General features: G+C 38.1%; 1 protein-coding gene across 1 annotated transcript in view; it reads right to left on the bottom strand.

Moving 5' to 3' along the window:
* Positions 1 to 27,555, bottom strand: part of LOC124181396 (mitogen-activated protein kinase-binding protein 1) — an 83,804-nt gene that overhangs the window by 46,320 nt on the left and 9,929 nt on the right. The window contains exons 2-3 of the mRNA XM_046567935.1: positions 20,582 to 20,619; positions 4,856 to 5,047 (exon numbers count right to left, since the gene is read on the bottom strand). Coding sequence (XP_046423891.1) covers positions 4,856 to 4,939 — 84 coding nt within the window. The 5' untranslated portion in view covers positions 4,940 to 5,047; positions 20,582 to 20,619. The remainder of the gene's footprint in view (positions 1 to 4,855; positions 5,048 to 20,581; positions 20,620 to 27,555) is intronic.

The raw sequence follows: 27,555 nt of genomic DNA, 5'->3' as shown, positions 1-27,555 counted from the left end.
ATTTATGAGGATGGAGTTAGTGAAAAATCGATGTAAATCATTGAAAACAAAATATACACTGATTCTGAGTCATTCTAAAATTACCCGTAAATTATTGCCCCCCCCCCCCCCCCCCCCCCGATATATCGCTACGTTAACATTTCTAACTTCAGTCTCATTTTAAGTTTCGTATCATTCGATAATCTCATTCCACGACGGCTTATCTTCTTGTGAAAAAAAATTATTCTTTACGCAATTAAACTTTGTATAAGAGACTGATATTTTTTTTTATTCGCCGAGTTGGTTTCGGTAGACGTTCAATTTGTATGCTGGAATAAATAGCGCCGTTTTTTCATTATTCAAAAAAAAACTTTTTCCCAGGAGTTGAGAAGATCCATCTTGGGCTGCGTATGGAACGTTAATTTATACACACGACAAGTGCAATCGTGTTAATGTAATTTTCAGGTAAATAAAAAATTCTTGTTACATTCACAGGCACGTATTGTACATGTGTACATTTTACGTTATGCTTGTAGAAGAAGATGACCGCAATGCGGTGTGAAATCGGAAAAAAGAGAAAAAGAATAAAACAAGAAAAAAAAACAAAAAACGAAGAAGAATGTAATTATCTCCGTATAGGTAATATGTAAACGAGGAAACTGCATTAGACGTTACAACCAACCGGACGTTGGATACTTTTAGAAAAAGAACTAGCCAGACGAATTTCTCTTTTCCAAACAATTTCCCACAAGGTATATATATATAATATATACGATATAGAAACATGACCGATAACCAAAAGTTTGCGTAAACGTGAAGAATCCATTTGCTTCATTTATCTCGATCGTTAGTCTTACCTCATTATTTATTAATTATAAACTCGAACGGATCCACTAGATTTTCATCAATTTCGAAGCGCTTCAAAATGAAGCATCGATACCTAAACTTCTGTTTCTACTTAATTCGGGTATTTTATACATTTCTTGGATAGAAATAATATAGAATAATAAAAAGCAAGCATCGACTTGTGGCCAACCAACCTTCTCAAACTTCGTTTCCATCTTCTATTATTATAGATGTATACGCGAATGAATAACGAGGTGTCGGAAGAAACCGCAACAGTAACAATTGATATGAATTTACCGTTGCTACGACCTGCGCGCTAAGGAAGAATATCAAAGAAGTATAACGACGATCGGTTCTTCTATCTAGCGAAGAGGGAATAAAAATCCCATTGTTCATCCCGCCGCAGATCGTGTTGGTACAATTGGTTCTTTTTTTTCCCACATCTATCTTTCTCGCTCTTATTTGCGAAGAAAATGTTTGCCGCGTGCAAAAGTGGGCGCAATTTTACAAGCGTTCGAATATTCGTGTGACATTTGTTCGTCGTAAGGTGTTTGCAAAATTACAAAATCAATTCTTGCGTACGCAAATATTATACATATATTATCAACGGTTGTGTGTTTACGTGGTATATGCAAATTAACTTGTAACGACAAAATAACGAAAACTGGCTGACTTGTGGTTATAAGTATATGTGTATATTATATGCGTACATACGGTCCAGAATGGATAATAAAGAATGCAAAAAGAGAAGGCGTTGTAATATTATAATACGCTTAAATACACACTTTCGTCATTGATCGTTCCACCACCAAGGATAAACGAATAGATTTATAAATAGAACCCGATAGACGTGATCGTTTGACGATGGCAAATTTGGAAATTCAATCCAAGAACAAACATGCTGCAAATTCATATGTATCGAGTTATTATGTGATATGCTGAGCGTATCGTGGGAGAAAAAACAAATAATGGAACGAGTAATCAACCAACGAAGTGAATTGAGATAAATTCAAAAATTACGCTTCGACATCCGAAAATGAATGGAAATAATCGTACAACGATATGTGATAACTTTATTTCGATTTCGCCAAGTTTCACGTAATTCAAGTCTTTCGATTCACATTTGTATCTATTGTAATAGAAAAAAAAAAAGACAGAGAAGAAGCTGCAATCATCAAAATCAGTCAATAATTTTTCATCTTTTTATTTATACCGAGTCGAAGCCTCCGGAAGATTCTGTCCGTGAAAATTATACGACCCGTTGGATTTGCCCGCATAATACGGTATGTACCCATAATTTGTGATTAAAATTGCAAATTCCATTTGTCGCCAGTCGGAAACGATGATTGAGACGAAGTGCAGCATTTGAAAAAATACAGGCAGGCAGACATAACCGATTGCTCAACAGTCGGGTCACACTCCGTTATCACTCATTGTCATTGTCGGTGCAAAGGGACGTTGCACGTGTGAGAGAAAATTTAATATGGGGTATAGGTGTAATAATAATAAGTCCCGGTTACAGGTATACCGATACAGTGATAATTTCTATACCTATAATACACACTTCGCACAACGACGCGCTGCCCACGCGGTAATTTGCACACAATAAGAATTTCGGCAATAATTCTAGTTGATGACGAAACGCAAATTCAGCCACGGCATCGTATTATATTGGCGTTGTTGAATATTCCGAAAACTTTATATTATATCTTCGTTCGTCCGTCTCTCTTGCATAAATACAGACGAAATTTTTGTTAAGGATAGAAATATTATCATACGGATGGCCATATAAGGTTCAACGGCATATACGAGAATAAAGCTAGACGTGAGAAAAGAAGTATTCTACTGTACATTATGTACGTTATATACATTATACATATACATATATATTGTATATGTATATATATCTCGTTTTCTTTATTACGAAACGTAGGTATATAAAGATAAAATTATGCATATGGCGTTGAAACCAGTTTTTATGTAATCATAAAAATAATGTTCGCGCTACGATGTCGGCCGATGACGATACGATGACGATCAAGATTGTGTAGAACACACGACCTATGGGTTATAATCGCGAACACTACTAGCGCAGAAAACAACCTCTTGAAATCGGATGTCTGCAAACATCGTATATAAACCGATTTAAAGCCCAACCCGAGCCAACGACGACGATTATGACGATGATAACGATGACAAAATCTGTCTTATACAATTTCCACGATGACACGTTAAAATGACGATAAGATTGATATATTCGTCGTGTGTCTTGTCTCATACATACACGCGAATGAAAGGCGTACTCGATTATGCAAATTTCAAGTTTCCATTTTTTATTCTTTCGATTATTACTGCACACGATGCAATGCCATTTGCGATATTTATATATTTTTCACTCTCCTTCTACAGCTATGCAAAACGTCTCTTTATAACGACGCTTTGCTCCGCTGGATGCTTTCTGCGCTGCTAATGCTTGTGTTTCAACTCGAAATAAACAAATTACCGCTGTTATTATAACAAGAAGAAAGCACAAGAGAGTATAAGTACATACTGTGTCTCTTGGAACACGCGGCGCATTAATAATTAACGCTATAATAATTGCAATTGCCACGTTAAGACGCGGACGTCAGAGTCTTAGGCTTAAATTGCGGAATAAAAATTCTGTTTCTGCGTTTTTATATTTTTGTTATTTATTTATTTATTTTTTTTTTTTTTTTCCCTCACATCTAACGGAGGGACAAATGAACGAATTTTGATGATAAAATATTCATATTTCTGCTTCGCGGATTTGAAAAAAAAAAAAAAAAAAAAATAGTATAATTATCAAAGTAGAAATTGACTTTACCGCGAGACGCAGGATCTAGGGGCAAAGATCGCGCGGTGATCACTGATCTACTACGCGTGACCGAATTACACGCATCGGCGTAACTACGAATCAAATCCCAGGCAGTGATCATCGGCTGACTCGCTCGTTCGTGCAGAGTTCGCTATTTCCTACCACCGTTACGAATAGTTACCAACTTATCGACACCGAGATATTACCAACGAATAGTTTCACTCGAGAAACTTATCTCAGCGTTTTCGCACATCGTTAGAGATAATCTGTCGCGTATGTATCGTAAACTACGTGTTCGAGTAATCTTATCTTTTAACCATTCACTTTTCTCGCGTGCAGATAGATTACTTTTAAATACCTTAAAGCCTACACGGTATATTGACGTATTTTTTCGTATTTTCTAACCACGTTAGTCGCATCAGTTTCTCGTTTTTCTGCAATTTTTTTTCTGCCAAGACAAATAATACGGCGATACAGCTAGTTTCGCTTATGATTACTCCGTAGAAATTTTCAACAACAAGGATAAAAAATAAACAAAACAACAACAGCAACGAGACAGGTAAGTTATCTATAATCGTAAAAAAGTCCATAGGTTTTCAATCGACCGAATGATTCGTACTGAATTTTAACTGTTAAAAATGAGATGTAAAATTTTTCTAGCCAACAAAAATCGCCGCTTGTTCAAATCTAAAGATACTCGTTCGTAAATGGCGCAGATTCCAATCTCTTCTAATGAGTCAACGAGGAATTATGCGGAGTATCGGCATTTCTGCGTAAAGCGCGTCGTCGTCAGCTAAATTCCGAGTATAAAAACGACATTGGATGGTTCGGTTAATTCGATCAACGTCTGAAACGGCTTTTAAGCTTTGCAACAAGAATTCAATTCGATCATCCGCTATGTCGGTTCGATAATGCGAATTAATCCAGCGTCGAGTTGAAAGATTAAGTAGAAAAATTTATCGAAATTGGCAAAAATTCAAATTCGTTGTTCAATAGCACTTTTTATTGAATCGGTAGTAGAAAAAAAAAAATTATATGCGTCGATAAGATTCGACGAAACTTTGCTATTGAATGATAAAAAATTTGCGCAATTTTTATCCCGAATACATGAATCATTTTGACGATTCGTTGAAAATCTTCGGCGGTGATTCCCCGGCCGGTCGGGATTCCCGTAATTGAACAACACCGACTTACCCGATCTTGAATCCTGACGTTCTCCTGACCCCTTTTCAGGCTCGGAGCACGTAGGACTTTACTGGTGGGCGGAGGTTCCATCATGGTGAACGATCCTCGTCTACGGGGTTAGGAGAGCGGATCAGAGCGAATTATTTCTCGTCAGGGTTTCATCCTCTGGCAGGAATGCCGCAGCGTCCTTCACATCATTTTCTGAAACAATCCGAAACGTCGGAATAAATAATTCGATCGATCATTGTCTTCGTGAAACGCCTCGAAGGGTATATTTTGCTAGAAAAAAAAAGAAATAAAATAAGAAAGCTGATAATGATCGATAAAATTTCGGACTTTCCAAAACTCATTGTCAATTCATTCGACTTCCGTTCAAGTAACCGTTGACAGTTGATTTCGTGTCAAGATAAATAAGCAAATTTTTTCACATTAACGATACTTCCGGCGGTTAATCGGGCGCAAAAATGGGGAAAAAAACTTTAATCATATGCTTTTAATTGTTATCATTTTGTGCGTTGTACTCAATGTCAGGTACAAAATGCGTACAACTACAAGCACCGTATTAATTAATTCGAGTCCACGCGTGCGATGTGTTATTTTATTTTCTTTTAACACTTTTGGCAAAATATACGTAACTTTATAGGTATAATGAAACTGGAAATCAAATAACACGAGGGGCGTAACAAGGTGAGTTGGAACACATGATAAAATTTATCCAGAACGTGACGAGGTGTTCTAACCGCGTAATTTTAAGACCCATATCTAAATTTGAATAATGACAAATGCTAATCGTGAACTTGTATGATAGAATTATTTTCACATCTAAGTAAAATGGCCGTGAAATTTTTTCATAATAGGTTTCTGTGAAATGCAGGGTTAATTCCCGTAGCAAGCGATACAGGATGAATACCCTTCGACCCAATATTGCGAAACGGTCACGCTAATGGCGGTGAAGATGAAGAATAACTGGATTTTCAACAACCGAGAATCTCACGATCAGTGTTTAAGATTCGTTTCACGAAACGTATCCACCACGGCTGCTTTCAGGATTCTCGGATTCATTGTCAGACGAGCCTTTGCTTGCATTAGGTATTAACTAAGCCAAACCACGCGGCATGCGAAATCGATACGAGACGATATTATTATTTGCCCGTGCGTGACGCGATTCTGTCGTTTAGCACTTCGCCGTTGTTGCAGTGAATCGCGGTAATTGGCTTGCTCGACTTCGTCAATTTGTTAGATAGTTACGTGTACGATAGAGTGTTTCGGGCAAAAATGGCATGCGATTTTTCACCGTGCACCCTCTGAAAAGTTCGTTTAGGTTAAAAGAAAAGTTCCGTCAAAAGATGAGCGTTTGCCACACATTTTGTCAGGTTTACGAAGTTTATGATCCGACAAATTATAATTATCGGCAAGTAACGGGAAGAAACAGGAAGCGGCCATTGAATCCGTACGAAACGAAAAATTGCAGAGGAAGATGTTGACGACAGCTGCTCAAGGAGTTTTATCTGAAAGATAATCTTCTTATACAAGCTTCGTACCTACGTAAACTTTCAACACGTTTTTCTCAAAACGCTGTTTTCAAAGTCTGTGTCCACTATATCTTCCATACTGTTAGTTTGATTGAGATGAAATTTTAAAAGGATCTTCTTCGATGCTTTGACCAGTCCTTGACAATCTTACTTTTTGAATTTTGAAATTCCTTTGATATAACGCTACATGGAAGGTCAAGAAATGGACTAAAGTTTATTTTTATTTTTTTAATCAAGTGGAACTATCACAGTTTCGTGAATAGTGAATTTTTTAAAAAAGCGTGATTATCAGGGGCAGCTTTGACTGTTATTTTTTCAGAAAAAAATTGAATTACATGTTTTGCACAGCCAAGCTCCGCGATATCTTACCCACAGCAAATAATAACAGCAGCCGCCACGCTTGAAAATTTTTAAAAATCTGACTTCAACGAAATATAAATGGTATATTAGGCGTTGTACTGAACAATGGTGAAAACATTTCATAAATTATCTCATTTTAGTGTGACTATACCGACATGCCCCCTTAAAAATCCTGATTATCAGTAATTCTTTTTTTTTTTTAATGAGCCTGGAGAAATTCTGTTCAATTATTTCGGCGGTATCAAAAGATTCCGCAACGATGTCGGATGAAGATCGATCATACGGTGAGATACGATGGGAATTCTATTGTGACAGAGAAACAGACCTAACGTTACGCCTGTTATGCGTATAATTTTCAAGATTTCCATTTCTCCTTTCGAAAACCTTAACGTTCCTTATTTTTCGTGTTTTTTTGCTACAAAAAAATAATTTTCACACTGAGAAAAATTTCATTTGTTACAGTGACAAGAAAAATTCAGTAAAACAGGTATCGTTAAAAAAGAACTGTTTTGAATATTATTGGAATTGGGAAAAACAAGGTACGCCTAACCATTTTGCGCTATCGTCGATCCTTTTTTGGTTATTGCAACGCAAAATCAGTTTCCTAGGTTTGCACGAGCGTTAAATTTTCGCAACAGTTGCAAGAAAATGTAGCAACAGTGATCGTAATGAGAAAGAACAGTAACGGATACTAGACTTTCCGGTAACAGCTAGGAAACTAATTTTCGAAAATAGTTAAGGACTGAGCGGTAACCGGAACTAAAAATTGCTCTCTTTGTATGACAGGGAATAACGTTGAAACCCTGAAACGTATATAAAATGTACACATCAAACCGGCGTCACGTGAATTTTTCCATATCGACGTAAGGTGAATTCTTCTTCTCTTCGAGGATCTCCATGAGATAGATCTAGCTCAAGAACTACCGTGTAAAATTCACGCGTTTATTTGTGTACGTGCATACCGCTGCACGACGTTACTTTGTACGTCGGGTACTTCGAATTCCGCGTATTACGAGCGAGATGAAATCCAAAGCCACGAATTGCTGGATGCTGCTAGGGGTCTAAAAATAAAAGCTCTGCAGTTCGTACGGTGAAATGAAGGCAAGCTCTGTAAGTTTAACAAAATAAATCCGCGCGAAATAACCGCGGCGATTCTTCTTCTTCTTCTTCTCCTAATTCGCCGAATATGGGAGGGTAAAAATTTCCAAATATTTAAAACACCAACGCGAAATCACGCCCGAGAATTGAAAATTTCCAAACAGTGTAAAGAATCCCATCGGTTTATCAATTCTTCACGGCATATCTCATTCAGTTGGAAACTAAAATTTTTTTTATACACCTCTTACACGTGGTTTGCCTAAAAGATTGTGTGAAAATCATTTGAATTCAATACAATAATCAATACGGTTATCGCCTTATCTACAACGGAAGATAAACTCGGCTATATTTTATTATCAGAATTTCGGCTGCAGCCATTTTGACGTGCATTAACCGTAGAAGAAATTATTGATTACACACCGACAGGCACGCGGAAATCACCTTCGAAAGGTGATTCTTATCGATCAATATTACACCGATAAGTCGTCGTCAGCGTGTGTAACGAAATTGACAGATTTCGTAAAACCGAAATTGAACGAAGAAAAAAAGAAAAGATTTTTGATCACTTCCAAAGCGAAATAAATTATCGTACACACTGAGAGAAATTTTTAGTTCCGGTTACCGCTCAATTCTTAACTATTTTCATTTTTCACCACAGTTGAAAAATATAATTCTAGGTAGAAAATGAAAATTATTTTTCTAGCCGTTACCGGAAAGTCTAGTATCCGTTACTATTCTTTCTCAATACGATCACTGTTGCTATATTTTCTCGCAACTGTTGCGAAAATTTAACGCTTGTGCAACGATAAATTGATTTTAAAGCCTTGTTCAACTAAAAAAGGTAGATTAGACCGAAGAAACTGATTTTGCGTTGCGATTACCAAAAAAGGATCGACAATAGCGCAAAATAGTTACGCGCACCTCGTTTTTCGTAATTCCAACAATATTCAAACAGTTTTTTTAACGATATCTGTTATACTGAATTTTTCTAGTTACAGTAACAAATTAAATTTTTCTCAGTGCAGTATTGGAGTTTCGAAAAATTATACTGCCACAGAGCTGACGCTGAATTTCAGTAAAAAGTTGCAGCTAAATATACAATAATATCGTTCTTTTCTCGCCAGCCGAACTAGGATTTGCGACAAATCAGATATTCGCATTCGGGCGAGTCACTTTTCCGAAAGTGAAACAGGCAAGCAGCGTTCCAGCAGTCTCAGACAATCGCGAAGAATCCTGTAAGGAATTTACATTAATACATCCTGTTCGCCCACTGGAGTTTCGTGTCGCTTATCGTTAGCGTGAAGGTATAAGCTAAAGCCCCTTTGTGTGTCGGTGCGGAGTGAAATTATTGCTTGCTCCTTATTTCGTCCAGCGGCACAAAAGCACCGGGCAGAAGTCTCACCTGCGGGAATAAGGGAAATAAACGTATTTCACGTCGTATTTTCAAAGGTCGAAGTAAAGAATCGTAAACGAGAAAAATTTCGATGTCAATTTTCCGTCTCCTGTGATAAATATATACGAACGGCACTTTTTTTCAATCAAATCTCAATGTATCAATTACGGTAGATTTATCTCATTGCAAGCACATCGGAACTCGTGCTTTAGATTTTTTCAACTCTTGCCACGATTGCTGTAAATTTAGCTTAAAAAAAGTGTTTTCCACGTATTCGCCGCACACGGCAGGAGATGTAAAATCTAAAATATTTTTCTTTACGCGCATAGAGGGCGGCGGTGTTCCTGTTGCGAAATGGTGCATCACCGAGCGATAAATAATCTATTCGTAGAGTTCGTTGTTGATCATCGAAATGGCTGCACTTATCCGACTCAGCAGATCAAGTAATAGCTCCTCCGCATCCTCGTGCATCTCATCACCATTCTTCCTTCCCAAGGTAGTTAAAACGCGATAAACGCATATTGCGTAACGCTATTCTCTTTCCAACTCACATCCAGCTACGTATGCAAGACGCGTTACGTTATACCTATATTTCATGTATACGACCCAGTTATACATCCTCGAGATGAATGTTTGGCACATGTCATATATACGGAAAGGCGCGGCCAGTCTTGCAGGAATCATGCTGCATTGCTCGATTCGCTGTCTGCACGCGTGTTTCGAGCGATGACAATTTTCTGTATATTTTAAGAGAACTGCTGGTACGTAAAATACGTCATTCGTTGCGTTATGCGATGTGCACAAATCACACACGTATGGTACGATCCATCCATTTTTTCGTTCAGTTGTTCGGCGTCAAAGTTTCAATCTGATATTGCAGTTGTGAAAATTTTACGATTTTCCAACCTTTCCTTCACACGAGAGAAACACGGTTTCGAATTATCGTCGAGTTATCAACCGCACTTCCTATGGTTGAAAAAAAATTATCACAAGATACATTTTTATTGCACTCATAAAAGCCTGATGCTTACGAACGTGGAAACGATTTTTTACGGAATTAAAAAATAAAACACGTTTCGTAGTCTTGTATACGCGTAAAAAGATGTAAAAAAAAAACTCGATAATTTTTATTTTTACTTCTTTGTGTTAAATATTGAAATATTCGCAGTATCCCTTGTCATTTTTAGAACGTGATGAAAATGGAATCGCGATGAAATTGGTGTATTGAATATTCCAGAGATCTCAATTTTTCTGAACGACATTAAAATTTGTAGTTATAAAAATTGAAGAATTCTTTTATCTTACGAGTAGGGTGCGTGGATCGAGATGGATTATTATCGAAGTCTACCTAATAATAATAAAAACGGCGCCACGGCTCTGAACTTACATGCATGAGTGATAACAGTTACGCGTAAAGTTTGGCCAAGAATTTATATACATACATAGTACGTACTGATTCTTCGCGAATTTTACTGCAGCCAGCCAGCAGCTTACAGAAGAGAAGAGGAAGCGAACGATCTCGTAAATCCAACGTCAACGAGGTCGTTGAATGGCTCTCATTCTTTACGTGTCTTTCTCGGAGCTAGTTTCAGCCAATAAAGTTTTCGCTCAAAGCGTCGACATTCCGTAGCTAGGTAATGACAATACCGATTGATCGATCGATCCATCCGTCCGTCGTATGGATCAAATTTTTCCTCTCCGATAAGAAATGTGAGCCGGCCTCGAGCAAGGTCAGGTTCGAAGGCATTCGGTTAACTACAACCATAATACCGTGCCACAATTTTTACACCTTTACAGCTCTTCGAAATCGGACAAATCTTTCTTTTATCGTTCGTAATCTGATAAGAAGAACATTGACGCACGCTGTGTCGAAATAACACATCTTGTAGCACTCGGAACCACGTTTTGTAAATATTTCAAGGACATGAGACAGGAAGAGCGTTTCACGGATAGTATAAACGATCGTACACCGTTTGCCAAATGATGTGCACAATAATATGCTCTGTGACATGAACGTCAAAAATTGTAGAAGAAAAAAAAATCGATCACCAGTAGATGACAGACGATTCGATAATGATTTTCCGCACGTGCCAGGAGAAGTATGGGAGAAAAGGACGAAGGTAAGATATGACAAGAAAAAAAAAATAGATCAGCGCCGAGGAAATGGAAAATTCAAATGGTAACCTATACGAAGTCCCGTTGAAAAGAGTTGCGAGAGCTTACAACGCGGATCGGTGATATCCTTCGACCTGCTAGCAACTTCAGACCTTTTTCCTCCATACATAGCATCCGTTTCAGCCATAGTATACTTTGGCAAAGAGAGCGTGAGAGAGTCGGTGACCTAGCCTAGTGAATATAATAGCGCCAGTCTCTCGCACAGTCTCTTGGACAATGTGGATAAGAACGTACCTACACGTCTACATTCCCTGTTCGCCAACATCTTCATCACCTTATACATCAAGTGTACAATAATCTTATAACGGATGCACAATGTATATTTCAATGCTCGTCTACTCCGTTCATAGCCTGCAAAAACGAACGCATTATTTCGTATCAGATACACGATACGATTGATTGATAAAAACAGGACAAGGAACAACAACTCTGGAGGAACGCAAGCTTGGAATTGGAATGAACGTGAAAAATGTGAATCTTCTCTGAAATCCAATCCAATTCGATAGCAATTAAATTTGATACAGGTGTGTCAATCCCAGTAGTTCAATATCACCTCGTAAATTTAATGAATTCGCAAACGACATCGACAATTCAACCCCCCCCCCCCCTCTTAATTATCATTCCCAAGGGAATGTTGCTTTGCATTCTGAGTAACCACGGGCTTTCATGATTTCAGGATATTCCGATCTAGTCTTTGGGGAAGATTTTAGTCGCCTATCGTATAATATCGTTAGAAACAATTTCCAACCGACTGAAAATGCCTTCGAGTGGAATTCGGGAATCGAAATTTCAATGGTGGAGTCTCGACAAATGCACAAATGCTTCGGACGTACCGAGCCGTTCGAACGTGGCATTGTCACTGCCAAGGCCTGGGGTTCTGACTCCTGTCTGCCAACGCAACGTCGAACCAACCGATGAACCACCGGTGCATTGTGCGTCCACAGATCGCACTGCGCACCGCAGGTACAAGGTGCTCGACCCCATCTTCGATACGTGACTGGTGCACCAAACGATCGGCGAGCGACTGGACCAGACTGAAATACGTGTATGGCTAGACGGCGACGGAGGAGGAGGAAGAAGAAGAAGAAGAGGAGGAGGAGGAGGAGGAGGAAGAAGAGGAATAAAAAGGGAAAGGCTAAGGACGAGACGAACGACCGAAGAAGACGGAGACTGACTTACTGTAAAAGGAAACTAACCACGAGCATCTTTGGTAAGGTATGTACTCCACACTCTTGCGGTTCGGTGCTGACGCCGATGCTGATGTAGGTACACTGCTGACGAGTGTCGGAACTTGACATCCCATTTTCGCGTATCGTAGCGCGTATCACTGAATACGATAGTCGCAAGGTTACATAACTACACTTCTTCTCCGAAGTTACGTTGGCACTGATTTCTGCAGCTGCGTAAACAGTGATTAATTTCTACTACGCGACAATAAACTTCTCACGCAGCATCAGCATCCGCAGCATCGGTACAGCTGGATTACCAGGTTGATCCAGTATTTTTTCAACTTAATTCCCTGATATCACCTCGAAACTAACGACCCGCAGGGAAATGCCGCTGCTGCAGTGATTCGTCATTCGATTCTACCGCACGCGTCGTGTAAACGTAATTCAAACGTAGAGAGAAACGCGAATACGTCACGCATAGTGACAATAAATACAGAAAAGCGTGCGTCACGTTCTCCCCACGTATTATAGGTATAAATATACCTACAGACCGGCATCAACTACACCGGGAATTAAAATCCTGCACCACGTGTGGCGAATGCTTATTTTCGCACCACCATCGCGTGATATTTTCCCGTTGCATGTCGGACAATGCAATATTTATGAGAACAAATGGATTTTTCTCTATTAAATTATCAGGATTTGATATTTAATAATAAAGGAAAAAAAAAAAAGAAAGTCAAAATGGGAATACAATATCTTTTCTTGTAGGTACTAATAAAAAAAAATCTGTGATAACAATCAATAATCAAACCATTAACCGCTCTCTTTGGATCGACGACGCAGGTTTATTTACGCGTATACTCCCTTCCTTCTTTTCGACATTCATACAGGGTGGTGGTATCAGTTTCATTTCCTTTCTTTTTTTTTTCCCGCACGAAACGACCACCGTAATAAATACACTCTGCGACGTTACACGCTAAAGAATTTAAACGGTGTCGTAATCCCGGCCATAAAGCAACGGCGTGGCAGCGAAAGGTGATGCAGTTCGACAAAGTTGGTCCTCGATTCAAACGAATGATGGAGGAGCAGGAGGATGAGGGGGGTTCATTTCTCTCTCGCACACCGAGTATGTATATAAGTAAGTGTTTCCGGGCGATCAGCAGCAGCCTCGCCTCGTCGAAACTCGATTACATATTAAGGCCGGTCGAATCGGTCAAGGGCGTCAGCTGGGTGACTTCCTCTCCTTAACTGCAAAAGCAGCAGATCCTTGACCGCGTGATGCCTCTGCATGTACGAAGACCCGAGAGCGCGTTATAATTAATCACCTTCTCTCGTCTGTCGGCTCGGGTCGTGTGTAAGAGAAATTCTATTGCTATTTGGGTCACGATTATACATAGTATACGCAAACATATCTTATTCGTGTTTCAAACGACGCGTTTATAGGTAACCGAGGTATTACGATGTCCGAGGATGCGATTGGCGGAAAAAATCTGCACGCATGCACCGATACGTCTCATTGTTGGCGTATTGCGAAAAGGAGGATTCGCCAGTCACAAGACGGCGGTGTTTAAAAAGGATTGCTGCTGCCGCTTCGACAATGCCGCGGCCTGATTCTGTAATATCTTACTCTCATTCTTCTTATTATCTTATTATCTTATTTAATTACAATTGGCTTTTAAATGGAAAGGTGTGAGAATTTTGTTTTTATTTTCGACCTTATAAATATGTCTGGTGTTCGTATATTGGCATATTATGTAACAAGGGAATAAAGTCGTAGATTATTCCCATGGGAATAAAGTCGCTGCCTTTTATTCTCGAATCAACTCTGACCAAATTATTGACGTAAGAGTGTTTTCATTTTATGTGTAATTGAGATCTACGAGTATGAAAACTATAATATTATTCAAAGTTTATAATTATACAGAGAGATGTGGTTTAAAATGGAAAAGAAAGAGAGATGCCCACAAAAAGTGAAAAATTAATTTGCGAGAAATATAATCTCATACTTCCCGTAAATGCAGGCGAAAAGTACTATTTTTTTCCCATAGATGAGGTAAAATAGTAAAGAGGGAATAATACGCCACTTTCGTCCCGCTTTGCAGGTCAAAAAAGTGAACATTATGGCTGAGTCGGAAATAAATACACTCAACGATGCAGGCTGAGCAAGAAAAACACGAGGAGAATAATTCTTCCTCTGCAAGCACAACAATTTGTTTTTTTCTACAGTGATTACCGAAATCTCATTTGAATGTTAAACTCAAGTGAGTCTTAATACATCACACGCGATTTCTCGATTTACCAATATTGATGATAATAATGATATATTCATCAGCGTATAACGTCCGTTACGAAAGCCGATTTGTCTTACATAGTCAAACATTTGCACTGGAGAACTTTCAAATTTTTGCCGAGCCGCAAAAGCAACAGTACCTAACTATGTAGGTATAACTATTCGAGGCGATTGCTCGGCGATACGTTTCGCAACAATTGTCTATACCTACCGATCGACGACGAGATTTGTGTCACAATTCAATCTGATCCGCGTCGAAAGATCGTCTATACGTAATAAAAGTGTGTCGAAATCGGTTTATGCTTTCAAGAATTAATCGTGACACATGCGGGATAATATTAGCGAAACCGTGCATGTAAAACAAAGCCATCGTTTACAGCATAATTAGACACCATATTGAAAATTTAATTAATGTAATCGAAGGAAAAATTTAATTATGTGCATTTCTGTATTGCCTCCAGGTTTTTGATGTGCAAAAATTTTTTTAACCAATTTCGTAAAGTACTAGAATTAAATTTCTCTCAAAAAACCCGAGCAATTCTCGCAATTCGTTTGCGAGTATGGAATATAGTTTCAAAAAAGAAAAAACGTAAGACCAATAATCAGAGTATACAAACAAATGCCGTACAAACAACTCTGTTCACCTAAGGAGCATCCAATTTCTGCGTCGACTGATTTATCAAATTATCCTTAGTTAATCAATTTCTCAGATTGCTACTTTACCGATTGCGTCATGTCAGAGACGAACAACGTACATACGTCGTATAAAACCAAGTATGGTTTTTTTTTCTTTTTTTTTTTTTTCGAAAAAAGTCGAGCACCAAAATTTTCAATACGGTACGTAATTATTACCTGAAGCGCACGTCAGTTTTTTATTCTATAATGGCTCTACCAATATTACGAAGATTATAATCATGACTGGAATCGTATAATTGCGTCTGCATGCGTTATTATTATAAAATACCGAGTGCGATAAAATAATAACGGAACACCATGTTCCAACGTTCGGAGAATTCTCACAAGGTTACGCAAAATTTTGTGTTTGATTCTGAATCTTTTAACGCAAGGGCGTCGAATTTTTGGTCATTTCTTGAGAATTGTTAAAACATTGAAGCATGGAGTTTCGTTTGTTCAAAATGTTAAAAGTGTTTAAACAAAAAAAAAAGGAATAAATAAATAAACAAAAGAATGGTCCCATCGTGGTCTGGGTGTCAGAATGATCACGATAAAAAATAGGATTTTTGAAAGTCTTTTGAGATTTTCAAAAAAATGTTCATTTATAGATGGGTTTGAATAATTATAGAAAATTAACGGATGGAGGAAAAAAACTGAAATAACTCAGGAGTTCCTTTTTTGAGATCGTAGATTCGTAGAATCGTATAAAAAATTGTGAAGCGGGTCGAAAATGTTGAGGGAAAATTATTGGTCGAGCTTACATGAGAAGCCCCGTACATAATATGCAAGTACTTTTACAGCAAATTCGAGGGCGCTAAACAACGCGAAAAACGTGCGACCGGTTCTCCGGTCGTAAAATGCAGTTTACGTTAAACGGTCATCTCGAATCCAACACGTATATATAATACAAAATACCCATACAATGTATAAACCACGTACCTACAGGCTATAATGTCCGCGGCTTGCAAGGCTGAGAAGAGACGAGAGACAAAGAAAAGCTTACGAGTTTACAGCTTGGCGCGGGTTCGTGCTTTCAATGTGCGAAACGAAGAAGAGGAGAAGAAAAGAAGTCTGCCGCAGGTTTACTTTGCCAAATTTTTTTTTTCTCTTCCTGATTTTCACACATTACCTAGGTATATAACAACAATAATAATACCACAAAGTACAGTATCGATAATAATTCGCACACAGGCGGTGCTCGAAAATGATTCAGAATCCCAGAAGGGTATTTGAAATAAAACTGCGCTCGTCACAGCCGTTGGACAATTTGAGTCATCGTCGATTCCGTGAGACAAGACTGACAGTGCAATGGATAAAAAGACACATTAGTGTGCTCCTTGATATGCGAGGTCAATAAAAAAAAAAAATCACAATGGAGCCTGTGAAATCGATTCCAAATGGTGAAAAAAGAATTCCTTCATTTTTTCAGATTTTTACTTCATTCTCCTCGTCTCTCTGTTTAAGCGGGAAGTTTCCAACTATTCAAAAATATGCTCATTCACTGAATTTAATTTCAAGGTTATTCGTAGGCAAAAAATCCATATTCTCGAATATTCGGTGATATTCATCTTCTTTTCAGCTAAAAATAAAAAATCGTAAATAGGATATTCCATGAAAAACGTGTGCTACATTATTTCGTTTTTTTTTTTTTTTAACATGTCAAATGATAAGATTAAGTAAAAAAAAAATAACCACAATATTTGCATAGCATCGACTGTTACATCGCATAGTATTGACATATAGGTTATTCCATTACAGTACGGACTAAATGAATGCTAGTGTTTTGTTTCAAATCTTTTATTCTGATATTATGTCTGAGTGACGGAAAGATTTTTTTTTTTTTTTTTCACTGAAAAGAAGGTGAATTTCACAAAATATTATAGAAAATGGATTTTTTTGCTCACGAATAACTTTGAAATAAAATTCAGTACAAAATTTAGCGAACGAGCGTATTTTTGAATAATTTGAAACTTCCCGCTTAAACAGGGAATCTTTTATTTTTTATTTTTTTACCCCATACAAGGACCACCATGCACATTCAAGAGTAAGTATTGAAAACTTTTGGTCGACGCTAGTATACGATAATAAAAAAGAAAAAAAAAAGATACGAGCTAGGTATTGAACGTGAATTCGTAGTAGATGGTACAAGACACGCAGGTATAATGTTTGTTGCATTATTATCAAGGTACGTGCTCGAGATACAAGAGTGATATCGGCTGGCAGCCAACCGACGACTTGCCCACGAGACAAATACGCCGTCTTGCGGCTGAAAAGATATTCGAGCCAAGAATACGGAGCGAAGAACGTGTATTAATTCGTTATCATCACGTCTAACATGCTACTCTTTTGCATGCGAAGCAGCAAAGTGATTCCGAAGTAGCGAAGAGTCGGCAATACGAATTACCGATAAGTGTGAACAATGTTGAATTACGAGATTAAAGTTAGTAACGTTGTCGTAACGAAACATTGGGAAAAAAACTACTGTTTTCACATGTTTACAATGACTTTGAAGGAAGAAAAATTTCAAAACATTCAAAAATCATAAAATAACGGTTTTTTTAAACGTGAATTGTTATGATAACGTTACCAACTTCAACATGGTGTTAAATGAAGGAAGAACGGAAGAGGAAGCGATAAGTTAGTTATTTTTTTTTTTTTTTTTTATCGAAGATTTAGTTACAACCTTCGGACTAATTAGAAAAGTATAATTGTTGTAGAATGTAAAAAGTGGAGTTAACCTCGGTTCGTAACGCATTAAGAAAGAGCGTGCATTTTAACCGTTCACCCCATCTTTGAATAAAGTGCGACGCATTACAAGCTCGGGTTTCCCAAAACTTGTATGAGGATAAGAAGTAAAAAGAGGAGCACCTGCAGCGTGTCTCTGGGTGAATGGAGTCTTTTTTCTCTACGGAAGATGGGAAGGTGTGTATATACGATATCTAATATCTTTGAAACGTGTTTGCTCTGGGTAGGCTACTCGGATAACAGTCTTTCAAAGGTCTACAGCTCTCGGGTGCAGTGACGTCGTGTTGACTTTCCCTTATTGCATCGAGAGTTCTTTCAGCCGAGAAGGAAGAACCGACGAAGCCAATTAAGCCGCGGCAAAAATTGGCACGTCATTCTGCGCCACCCTTCGATGTCTAAGACGGAGAACGAGAATGAAAGATCTCTTCAAGATGCAGAAAAATCGGTAGGTATCGTATCATGCAGCAGAAAAAATCGACTAGCCTGTAAAGACTTGTATTCCTAAAACCAACAGATTTTCACTTTCCAATATAACTTTGGAATAACTCTACCGATTTTGATAAAAAGAAGGGTAAATTCCGTATTTTACCAAGTATATCTTACGAAAGAAACCTATCGTGTCACTCTTTTCCTGCAGTTTTGAGTAAAATCTACTCTTTTATTCTACCCATGTAGACCAACCTCTGAGAGTATTTGAACTGTTATAATTCTCTACAAATCGGATCGGTTAAAGGGCGTTCATTAATTACGTGAGCTCAAAATGGGGGGAGGAGGGCGGGGGATGGCAAATCTTACGTCAACTTTCTAATTCAGAGTATAATAACACGTAAAATTTTGTATAACAAAATCAATCCCGGGCATAGAAAATATTAAATATTAGGTATTTGGTGGTATTAGGCAAAATACACGAACATATTAAATAAATTTCGTTATTGAAAAATTATAGGGTAAATCTGACGTGAGGGGGAGGGGGAGTCCTACCAAATCTTACCAAACCTCGCCAAGGGGGAGGGGTGGGGGGTGGGGGGGGTAGTCCATGTTGAAAACAAAATAAAACATTTCACGTAATTAACGTACACCCCCTTATAATAACTTCATCTCTCTCAACAACAAGGGGCCAGAAATAAAGAAGTATTAAAAAAAGCAAACGGATAATTGATGTGAAAATTACTGTAAATCATTGTTGAACAAATCGTCGGGTGTTTAGCGATGTATAAAAATGGAAAGAAAGTAACGGCGAGAAAAAGGAGAAATTTATCGAATCCTCCGACGGTGGGGAATTCGCGTCGGGATTTTAAATCAGGTACAGGAGGTGAACCGGCGTCGTAACACAGTAAAGGTGTTTCTGATTGCCGGTGCCAATTTCGCTGAAGGATGATAGCCGACGGTTTGTCGGTGCATCCGAGCAAATTTGAACCACCGCACTGCAAGGATTTCCAACCTGCAGGGTGGATAATAAGGTGAGGAAGGGGGGAAAATGCCGAGACAGGATTGGCGGCGGCGGCGGTGGTGGCAGGACGACGACTGCAGCAGAATATAAACCTGTGGATTATCGACCAGCAAGCACTCTGCCGGGCTGGTTGCAGGGAGGCGGATCCTCTTCCCGTGTTATACCTTCGTTCCACCCCTCATATCCACCTTTCCTCTTCCTGCATCCATCCATCCCATTCCCTAAACTTTCTCCTTCCTTCTTCCTTCTTCCGCTTGCATGCTCCGCGCGGCTGGTCCCAGAGGACTTCTTCAACTCCGTAAAGGATCCTCCGCGTCGTCACGATTTATTACCGTTGTTTTTGAAGTTTAAACAATATGCGTGTGTATGGGATTGTTTCTATCCCTCCCATTTTATACTGTGCAATCTTTATAGCGATTTGAGAATTATGCGTCAACATTTTTTTTTACCTTTCATCAATGTAACAACAGGGTTTATACGCTTTTTGGAATCGGAAATTATTCCTCGACTTGTCCGCGAAATATGAAGCTGATTAATGAATTTTTGTTGCTTTTTTTTCATCACACATCAATACTAATACCTTTAATATTAATATCAATTTACAAACAATAGCCTGCGATTTTCCACAAGCAAAAAAAAAACGAAAGAAAGTTTGGTATTAAGTAGCATACATAGAATGCCTGAAGTGGTGATCGATAAAACTTCGTATAAGAACGAGTTTAATTCTTCGACAGACTCAAAATTCCAGTCTGATATTTGAAATTACCTGAGTTTTTCCGGTTTTTTAAGATTTTCCTGTACACACAAATCTTGAATAATGTAGTATAGAGCAGGGCAAGACTCACCTCAGTCTGTGTGTTTCTGGTACTGCGTCCAAGGCGATCTGTAACAGGAAAAACGAAATAATGAAAACTTGCACTCTGATTATAGCTGCGTAATAATTGGTAAACTGAATTGGCGAAACCAAATGAATAGACTAAAAACTTGGACTATGTAAATATAAAGTTACCATAGACGATTAATAAACGATGACCGATCGTTACATCGGAGATATTTTCAAACGTAAGTAAACTAGGATGATTTTGTACAACAGGCGATTTCCTGTAAAGTTTCTCAGGGATTGTTGTAATATTCCGTAGGTATGCATATCGAATGTATATAAAGATGAAACGGTTAGACGATGACGATGATACGAGGCAGATATCATCAGCCAGAGAAGGGCTACTGTAACACTAATCTGTATTCACCGTGTATATTTGTAACCGACGTAAACAACCAGCCGATGCTGCTGCTGCTGCTTTTGCTTCTGTTGCATACACGTGTCTATCCAAAGTCTCGTTATACGCACGCAACTCAGTCAAGCTCGACGCTAAGAAAATATGCAGATGTAATCTTAGAAACGGGAAAGACAACAACAACGAACGATATCCAGCAGGCGGTTCGTCCGATATCGTCTTCATTTATACAACAATACATCGCTAATTAAGAGTATAACAGAGTATTGTGGCGGTTTTATTAACATGAATAACGAAGTTTCGTAATGTTAAACGGGGTAGCGAGGTTTTCGGAAAAAGCTTCGGAACATTATGGTATATATATGTATATACCTGCTTTCCGAAAGTCACACAATCACTACAGGATGATATCTAACCAACTCCCTGTGAGATTTCACCGTTGTTTAAGTTTCGTGTATAATTAGAGTGTAAACATATATGTATAGACTATAGGTGTACGTATACGTAACCCAGCACTTGTCTAACAGTCAGATACCTGTATGAGTAACGCAGTTAAACTGAAAGAGAAATGGGTGCGAGTAAACAGCTGAGTACTAGTCGCGTAGGTAGTGGACGAATTACCATTTATTCACAAATTCACGTAAAAGTTTTTAATTCTCGTTAGTCGTACATATTATGTTAATCTTATTTTTGGTGCACGAGAGAAAAAAAAAAAAAAACCCAGTTTAAAAAATAAAGGAACAATCTGCAAGTGTTGTTTTTTCATTTCATTTTCAAACCGCATATTTTGACACGAAGCTCTGCTGATCTCTGCGCTGAGCGTTGATTGTGAGATTTGGAATTTTATTTACAAGCATAAGTTACGTACGTAGGCTGGACTTGGGCGAGAGGAAAGAGAGAGGAAAGTGAAAAGTCGCCAAAGCCGGACGCTCAACAACTCTAAGACTTGCCCCAGCTCTTGGCTGCTGGATATTCGCGAGGCGCCTGAAAATAACCTGCGCGAAGCGAAATATCTCTGCCAAGCTCCGTTTAGCAGCTAACTAATTGTAGTAAGTTTAGTTAGCTAGATTGCTGCGTGATTCTATACGAGTACGATTTACCTGGACTGTACTTGTAACATTTCTCTGCAATCGCCGTTCACCACCGCCAAGTCTCTATTTATCCGAGGCAGAATTTTAATCGATAAAAATGAAGGAAATACGAGAAATTACGATTGTTAATAAATAATTATCTCTTCCGAAGCGACGATACGTTGCGTGAAATTAATCAGACCACACGTGGTGTGGAATATGAATTACGGGAGACACCGATATGTCCCTGATATTCAATCGCTTGTTTCATTTCCCTCGCCGGAAGCTGATATATAAATCACGGAGGACGATACGCGAACTCGAAATGACGTTAGCTCATCAATTAGCGAGTGAGGCTATATTTGTTGCAATAACGAAACAGCTTGGGGAATAGTACATACGATTTTCGACAACACTGTCGTGACAAAACATATATTTGGAACGGAAATTCGTTTTCCATTTTGTAGAGTGTAAAAATCCATTAAACTTGAAAAAGAACATTCGACAAAAACACCCAAGATTTAGACGAGCGGAGGACCAAAGAAAATAAATTGAACAAGTTTCAAAGATTTGTCTTCTCATCGTCAGTTGATCATCGTTCATCTCGAAAATTAACGTATCTACGAGGCGTTGAGATCATCGGTAGATAAGCAGATTAAAGAGATAATGGCGATGACATTGGATGCGGTTGAAAAAATATAAATCGACTTAACTAACCATTGTCCGAGATGTTCGTAATTGCAGTGAGGATATATATATACGTACTGCATTATAAACTTGATCATCGTAGACAGTGTGTGTGCGTGTGTGTATATGAGGCATTCCACCCCAAACCGATCTACATCTGACCCTCATCATCGGCGATTTTATTTATTTTTAAGTATGGTGCAGAGTGTAAAAAAATCGTCTTCCACTGATTTTTAGATTCTCTGGACCACGTGTTTCATTTTTTACCGCACCCAAAAATACGAAAACCCAATTTTCGAATCAACAGCCCCAATCGATTGGCTTCAAATTTAATTTTCTCGTGAGTTTGTTGTCAAAAAAACGAAAATTTTTAGACCAAAACAGGAGTGGGCAAGCTTATTTTTGTTCAGCAGCTGGAAGCGAAACGAGTAATTGAAAAGTAAAAAAAAAACGTATGTCATATGAATTTGTATTTTTTACATTCATATTCAATACGTTTCTTTTTCTTTCTCGTTTTTCAATTACTTCTTTCGCCTCTAGCCTCTGAACCAAAAGCTTGTCTACTTTCATCTTGGTCTCCAAAATTTGATCTTTTTTTTACAAAAAATTCATGAGAATAATTTAAAGCCAATCGATTGGGGATAACGATGATTTTTCTCCTACACTCTGCACCATACTTGAAAATAAATAAAATCACCGATACTGAGGGACATACGTAGGTCGGTTTGAGTGCGGAATACCTCATATACATGCATATAAACGTTGTACACGACGCGTTGAAAAATGACGAATTCAAGGATGATTGAGACGTGACCTGCGAGATGTTCAACCTCGTGAAATATGGCATAGGTATATATATATAAGTATATATATATAAGGTATACGTATATTGCGTACGTAAATAATTTAGTCCTACAATGTCGTACGCGATCGTAAGTATAGGTATAACAACTACATCGTCGTACACAAATAAGCGCGCCTCTTTTCTAGCGCATATTATATGTAACTCGCTTCTTCTTTTAGTCCACGATGTACAACGTAGACCTTAATATACCAATTATTTCCATGGTTGCGGGATTATAAAGGTCGCGAAAAAAGAAGCAGCGATATTGTCGATATTGATTTCCAATTTCAATAATATTACACACAACGCGGAAACATAAAGAGCAAGTAATTAATTTCGGTGCATAGAAGATCAAGATACCAATCAAATGGTCTACCAAATCATTTTCATCAATTTTTCCTCCACGCTTCCTAATATTTATCATCATACACGTGGAAAAATGAACGTCATAGATAAATCTCCGATTACGTCTCACGTATCGTTTCCCACCGCAATGCGGAACACGCAGCGTGCGTAAAAAAAAAAAATCTTGGCAAAGGGGAGAACGTGTACGTTGCGTTACGTTGAATTCGTTAACGTTATTCACGACGCGACGCGTTTATACGTCTGGACGTTTGTAACGATATATTTATTTTTTATAGAAGAGGACGCGGAGGGTGCGAAATGATTTCTTAATACCCTAAACGTCGCGGCGTCGGTTCGCAAGCGGGAAGATAAAAGGAAGGCCGTGGCGGAGAGATCCAAGAGCATCGTCGGCACCGCCACACCGATAATAATAACACTGGCAGTTTGATGCGGTGCAAGGAATATCGAACGTGTTCGGTCCGAGGGGTGCGAGACACGTAGGCATGGCAACTACCACTCTGTCGCTACTGCTGCTGCAAGCTCGCCCAGCTTTACCGCGAACCGACTATAGGACGGGCTCTGCCCTGCAGATTCCCGGTGAAATCATCTCCGAATTCGAGGGGAATAACAGAAATGGTCGCGTCGGACGATAAGTTGTCGGTTAACTCTTTCGGTCGTAGTAATAAGCCTCGTTCGATCTTGTCGCCTATTTTATAATCCATTTTTTGCACATTTAGACAACTTTTAAACCTATTTCATTGCGGTTTTTTAGCTATCTCCGATAGTGTACCAACGGGTTTTCAATACTCGAGAGTAGTTATTGCGATATAATGTAAATCATTATTGTTAGAAACAAATTGATTGAAAAATATCGTGAAAATTGAAGGAATAATTCATTTCCGTAACTACACGTGTACACGTGTTACATGAATTACAAGTTTTTGAGGTCGCTGATTACGAATCTGAAACCGGATTTTGAAAATTTAAAATGGCGGATTCAATGTGGCGTACGAAAATTTCAAATTCTATCGAATCCGGAGACACATCTGGATCCACCATCTCGAATTTTTGAAATTTGATTTCAGCGACTCCAAAAACAACTGCATAGTTTTTTGACCGGATGTGATTAAATAAAAAATTTCCGTCCGCCATATTGGATCCGCCATCTTCAATTTTTGAAATCTGATTTCAGATTCGTAATTAACGACCACAAAAACCATGCCATACTATTTTGTAATAAAAGTTGACTCGGCAGAATAATGTGTGACTCAATGGGTTAAAAATGATAAACGAAAAAAACCGCAGACACACAAAAGTCTAGTTCAGGAGAATCCGAATTTAATCTATTTAACCCGAACTTGAATATACCGGATATAGTTTGAACTGTTGTAATCAAATAAATTTTTTTTCTCATCTTATTTACACCCCCCAGATCCTCCTCACAGCTCAATCCGATTCAATACAGAGCCTCGAAGTTGTCGAAAAAATTCTAGATCAAAATTTAACTTCGATATTCTCAGATCCCATCGCAAGTCGCACTAAACAGAACGTCGAGAATCCGTGAAACTCAAAAAGCGAAAAACCTCAAAGATTAATTGAGGTTCAAACCTGAAATAGAGGAACTGACGATAAGACTTCCGAGGGATTTAAATAAGTCGCAATTTTCACTCTGATTTATGACCATAATGAGCGGTTTTTTCATATTCAAACGGGGTCTTTTTACACAGGATTTCCGTACCTAAGAAACTCTCATCGCGTAAGCATAGAAAAGCTCGAAATTTTCTCGAGGTTCAAATGACGGATGAAATTTCGTCTCGGGATAATTCATGATCATAAAAATTCATCTACCTCGCGTTTATAAAGCTAAATACTTGAACGTGATGGACATGGGGTAAAAGGGGAGCATAAAGGGCATATCATGTATAAAATTACCACCAATGGATTATATGCCTGATAATATGGCCTTTTATACGGGGTTTCCATTAGGGTTGTTTCAGGCCCAGAGCCTAGGGATGAACATCGGACGGTTTTTTGTATAATAGATTGATAGACATTGATTACGAGGCGAAGAATTTCACGCGATAATGAAGGCCGAATTTCCAGCCCACATGTTATGTGATTAATTAACGGGCTGATTATAATAATGTATGGATCGTTAAACTTCTTCAGAAGAGTAACAGAAAGTTTTTGACGTATTTAGGTTGAAACTGTAGGTATGTTAAAACTTTGAAAATTTTTATTTCAGTTTTTCGGCAAAGTCGATAGACGAAGTAAAATGTATGAATCAATTTCAAGAATTCGGGTACATGTATGATTTTAAATGGAATTTCAATTTACCACGATTTTTGAAAAGCTTATTTCTATATATTGAAAAACTTCAATCCTGAGAGAAAAAAAAACTTCTCGACAAATTCGTGGCACTAATATGCCCATCGAATTTCAATTTTTTCTGGATAAATATTCGTAATCAAACGTTGAAAAAAAAAAAAAGTCTCGATGTTTTTTTGCTTTCACGCATCGTACTCCATTAGTCTCTCAGAGTCGTCGAGAAGGAACGAAAGGCGTTTCGAAGAGGCGAGAATCTTAAGAATATTTAAAAAGGCACTTATTCCTACTCGCGTCTCAAGCACACACTGCGGCATAATGTAATAATCGTGAGTAGAGATGTACTTCAAAAACTCTCATCTACATCATCTTCGCAGCCCTCGAACCACACACTGCATTATTAGGTACACGTACAACAAGCATTCGTGTATTTGCCTTGAATTTTCACAGTTCGAGCAACGCAGTACGAAATTTGTAACAAATATTGTGAGAAACCAATTAGTTATAATTTATTGTAGCTGGATAATTTTCTCTCATCTATAAATACACGATCAAGACGAAACGGTTTCTCATTTCACAGTCCACTAAACGTCCGCGGATTATATATATATATATATATAAACATATGTATAAGAAAAATTAGGAATGCATAATTTTGAATATTCATTAACGGAAGATCCCGTAGAAAGAAAAATATTTGCATGTTATTCAACGCATCGATGCATCCGCATGCAGATTTTGCATCCGTGCTGTGCCTTTCATGCATCGCGTTTTATCAAGTCAACAACAAAAGCTGTTATTATGAGGGCAGAATATGTATGCATACGAAGTATTCTACGCGACTCGACAAATGATTTTCCCTCACAATTTTCAATTACGTTCATAATTTTGTAAACGACCCTCCTAACACCGAATAGCACGCCTGAATTGTTCCAGATTTTTCTCTCCAGCCGATATATTTTTATAAATTAAAAAAAAAAAAGAAAGCCTCAAGACTTCTTCGATCAAAGGCGATCATTTGAGGCCAAATCAGGAAGTGGAAACTATTTTTTTCTCTTTTTTAACATTTATTTGGCCAATTTGAAGATAATAATAATTTCCAAAATTTGATCAATTTGGTATATTTATTAATAATTATTCATTTTTCTAGATGAAAAATTATCCGCTCGATGCATAAAAATGTATGCACGGTCATATTAAAAGACGCGATGATTATCTGTAATTTAATTGTGAGTTGTTTTAAGCATTCCATCACTTTCCAGACCCAATGATTTAATTTTGTATTTAAATAACAGCGAATTAAAAATAGTCTG

This window comes from Neodiprion fabricii, chromosome 4, assembly GCF_021155785.1.
Source record: "Neodiprion fabricii isolate iyNeoFabr1 chromosome 4, iyNeoFabr1.1, whole genome shotgun sequence".
Lineage (NCBI taxonomy): Eukaryota > Metazoa > Arthropoda > Insecta > Hymenoptera > Diprionidae > Neodiprion > Neodiprion fabricii.
This window is presented reverse-complemented; position numbering and strand designations above follow the sequence as displayed.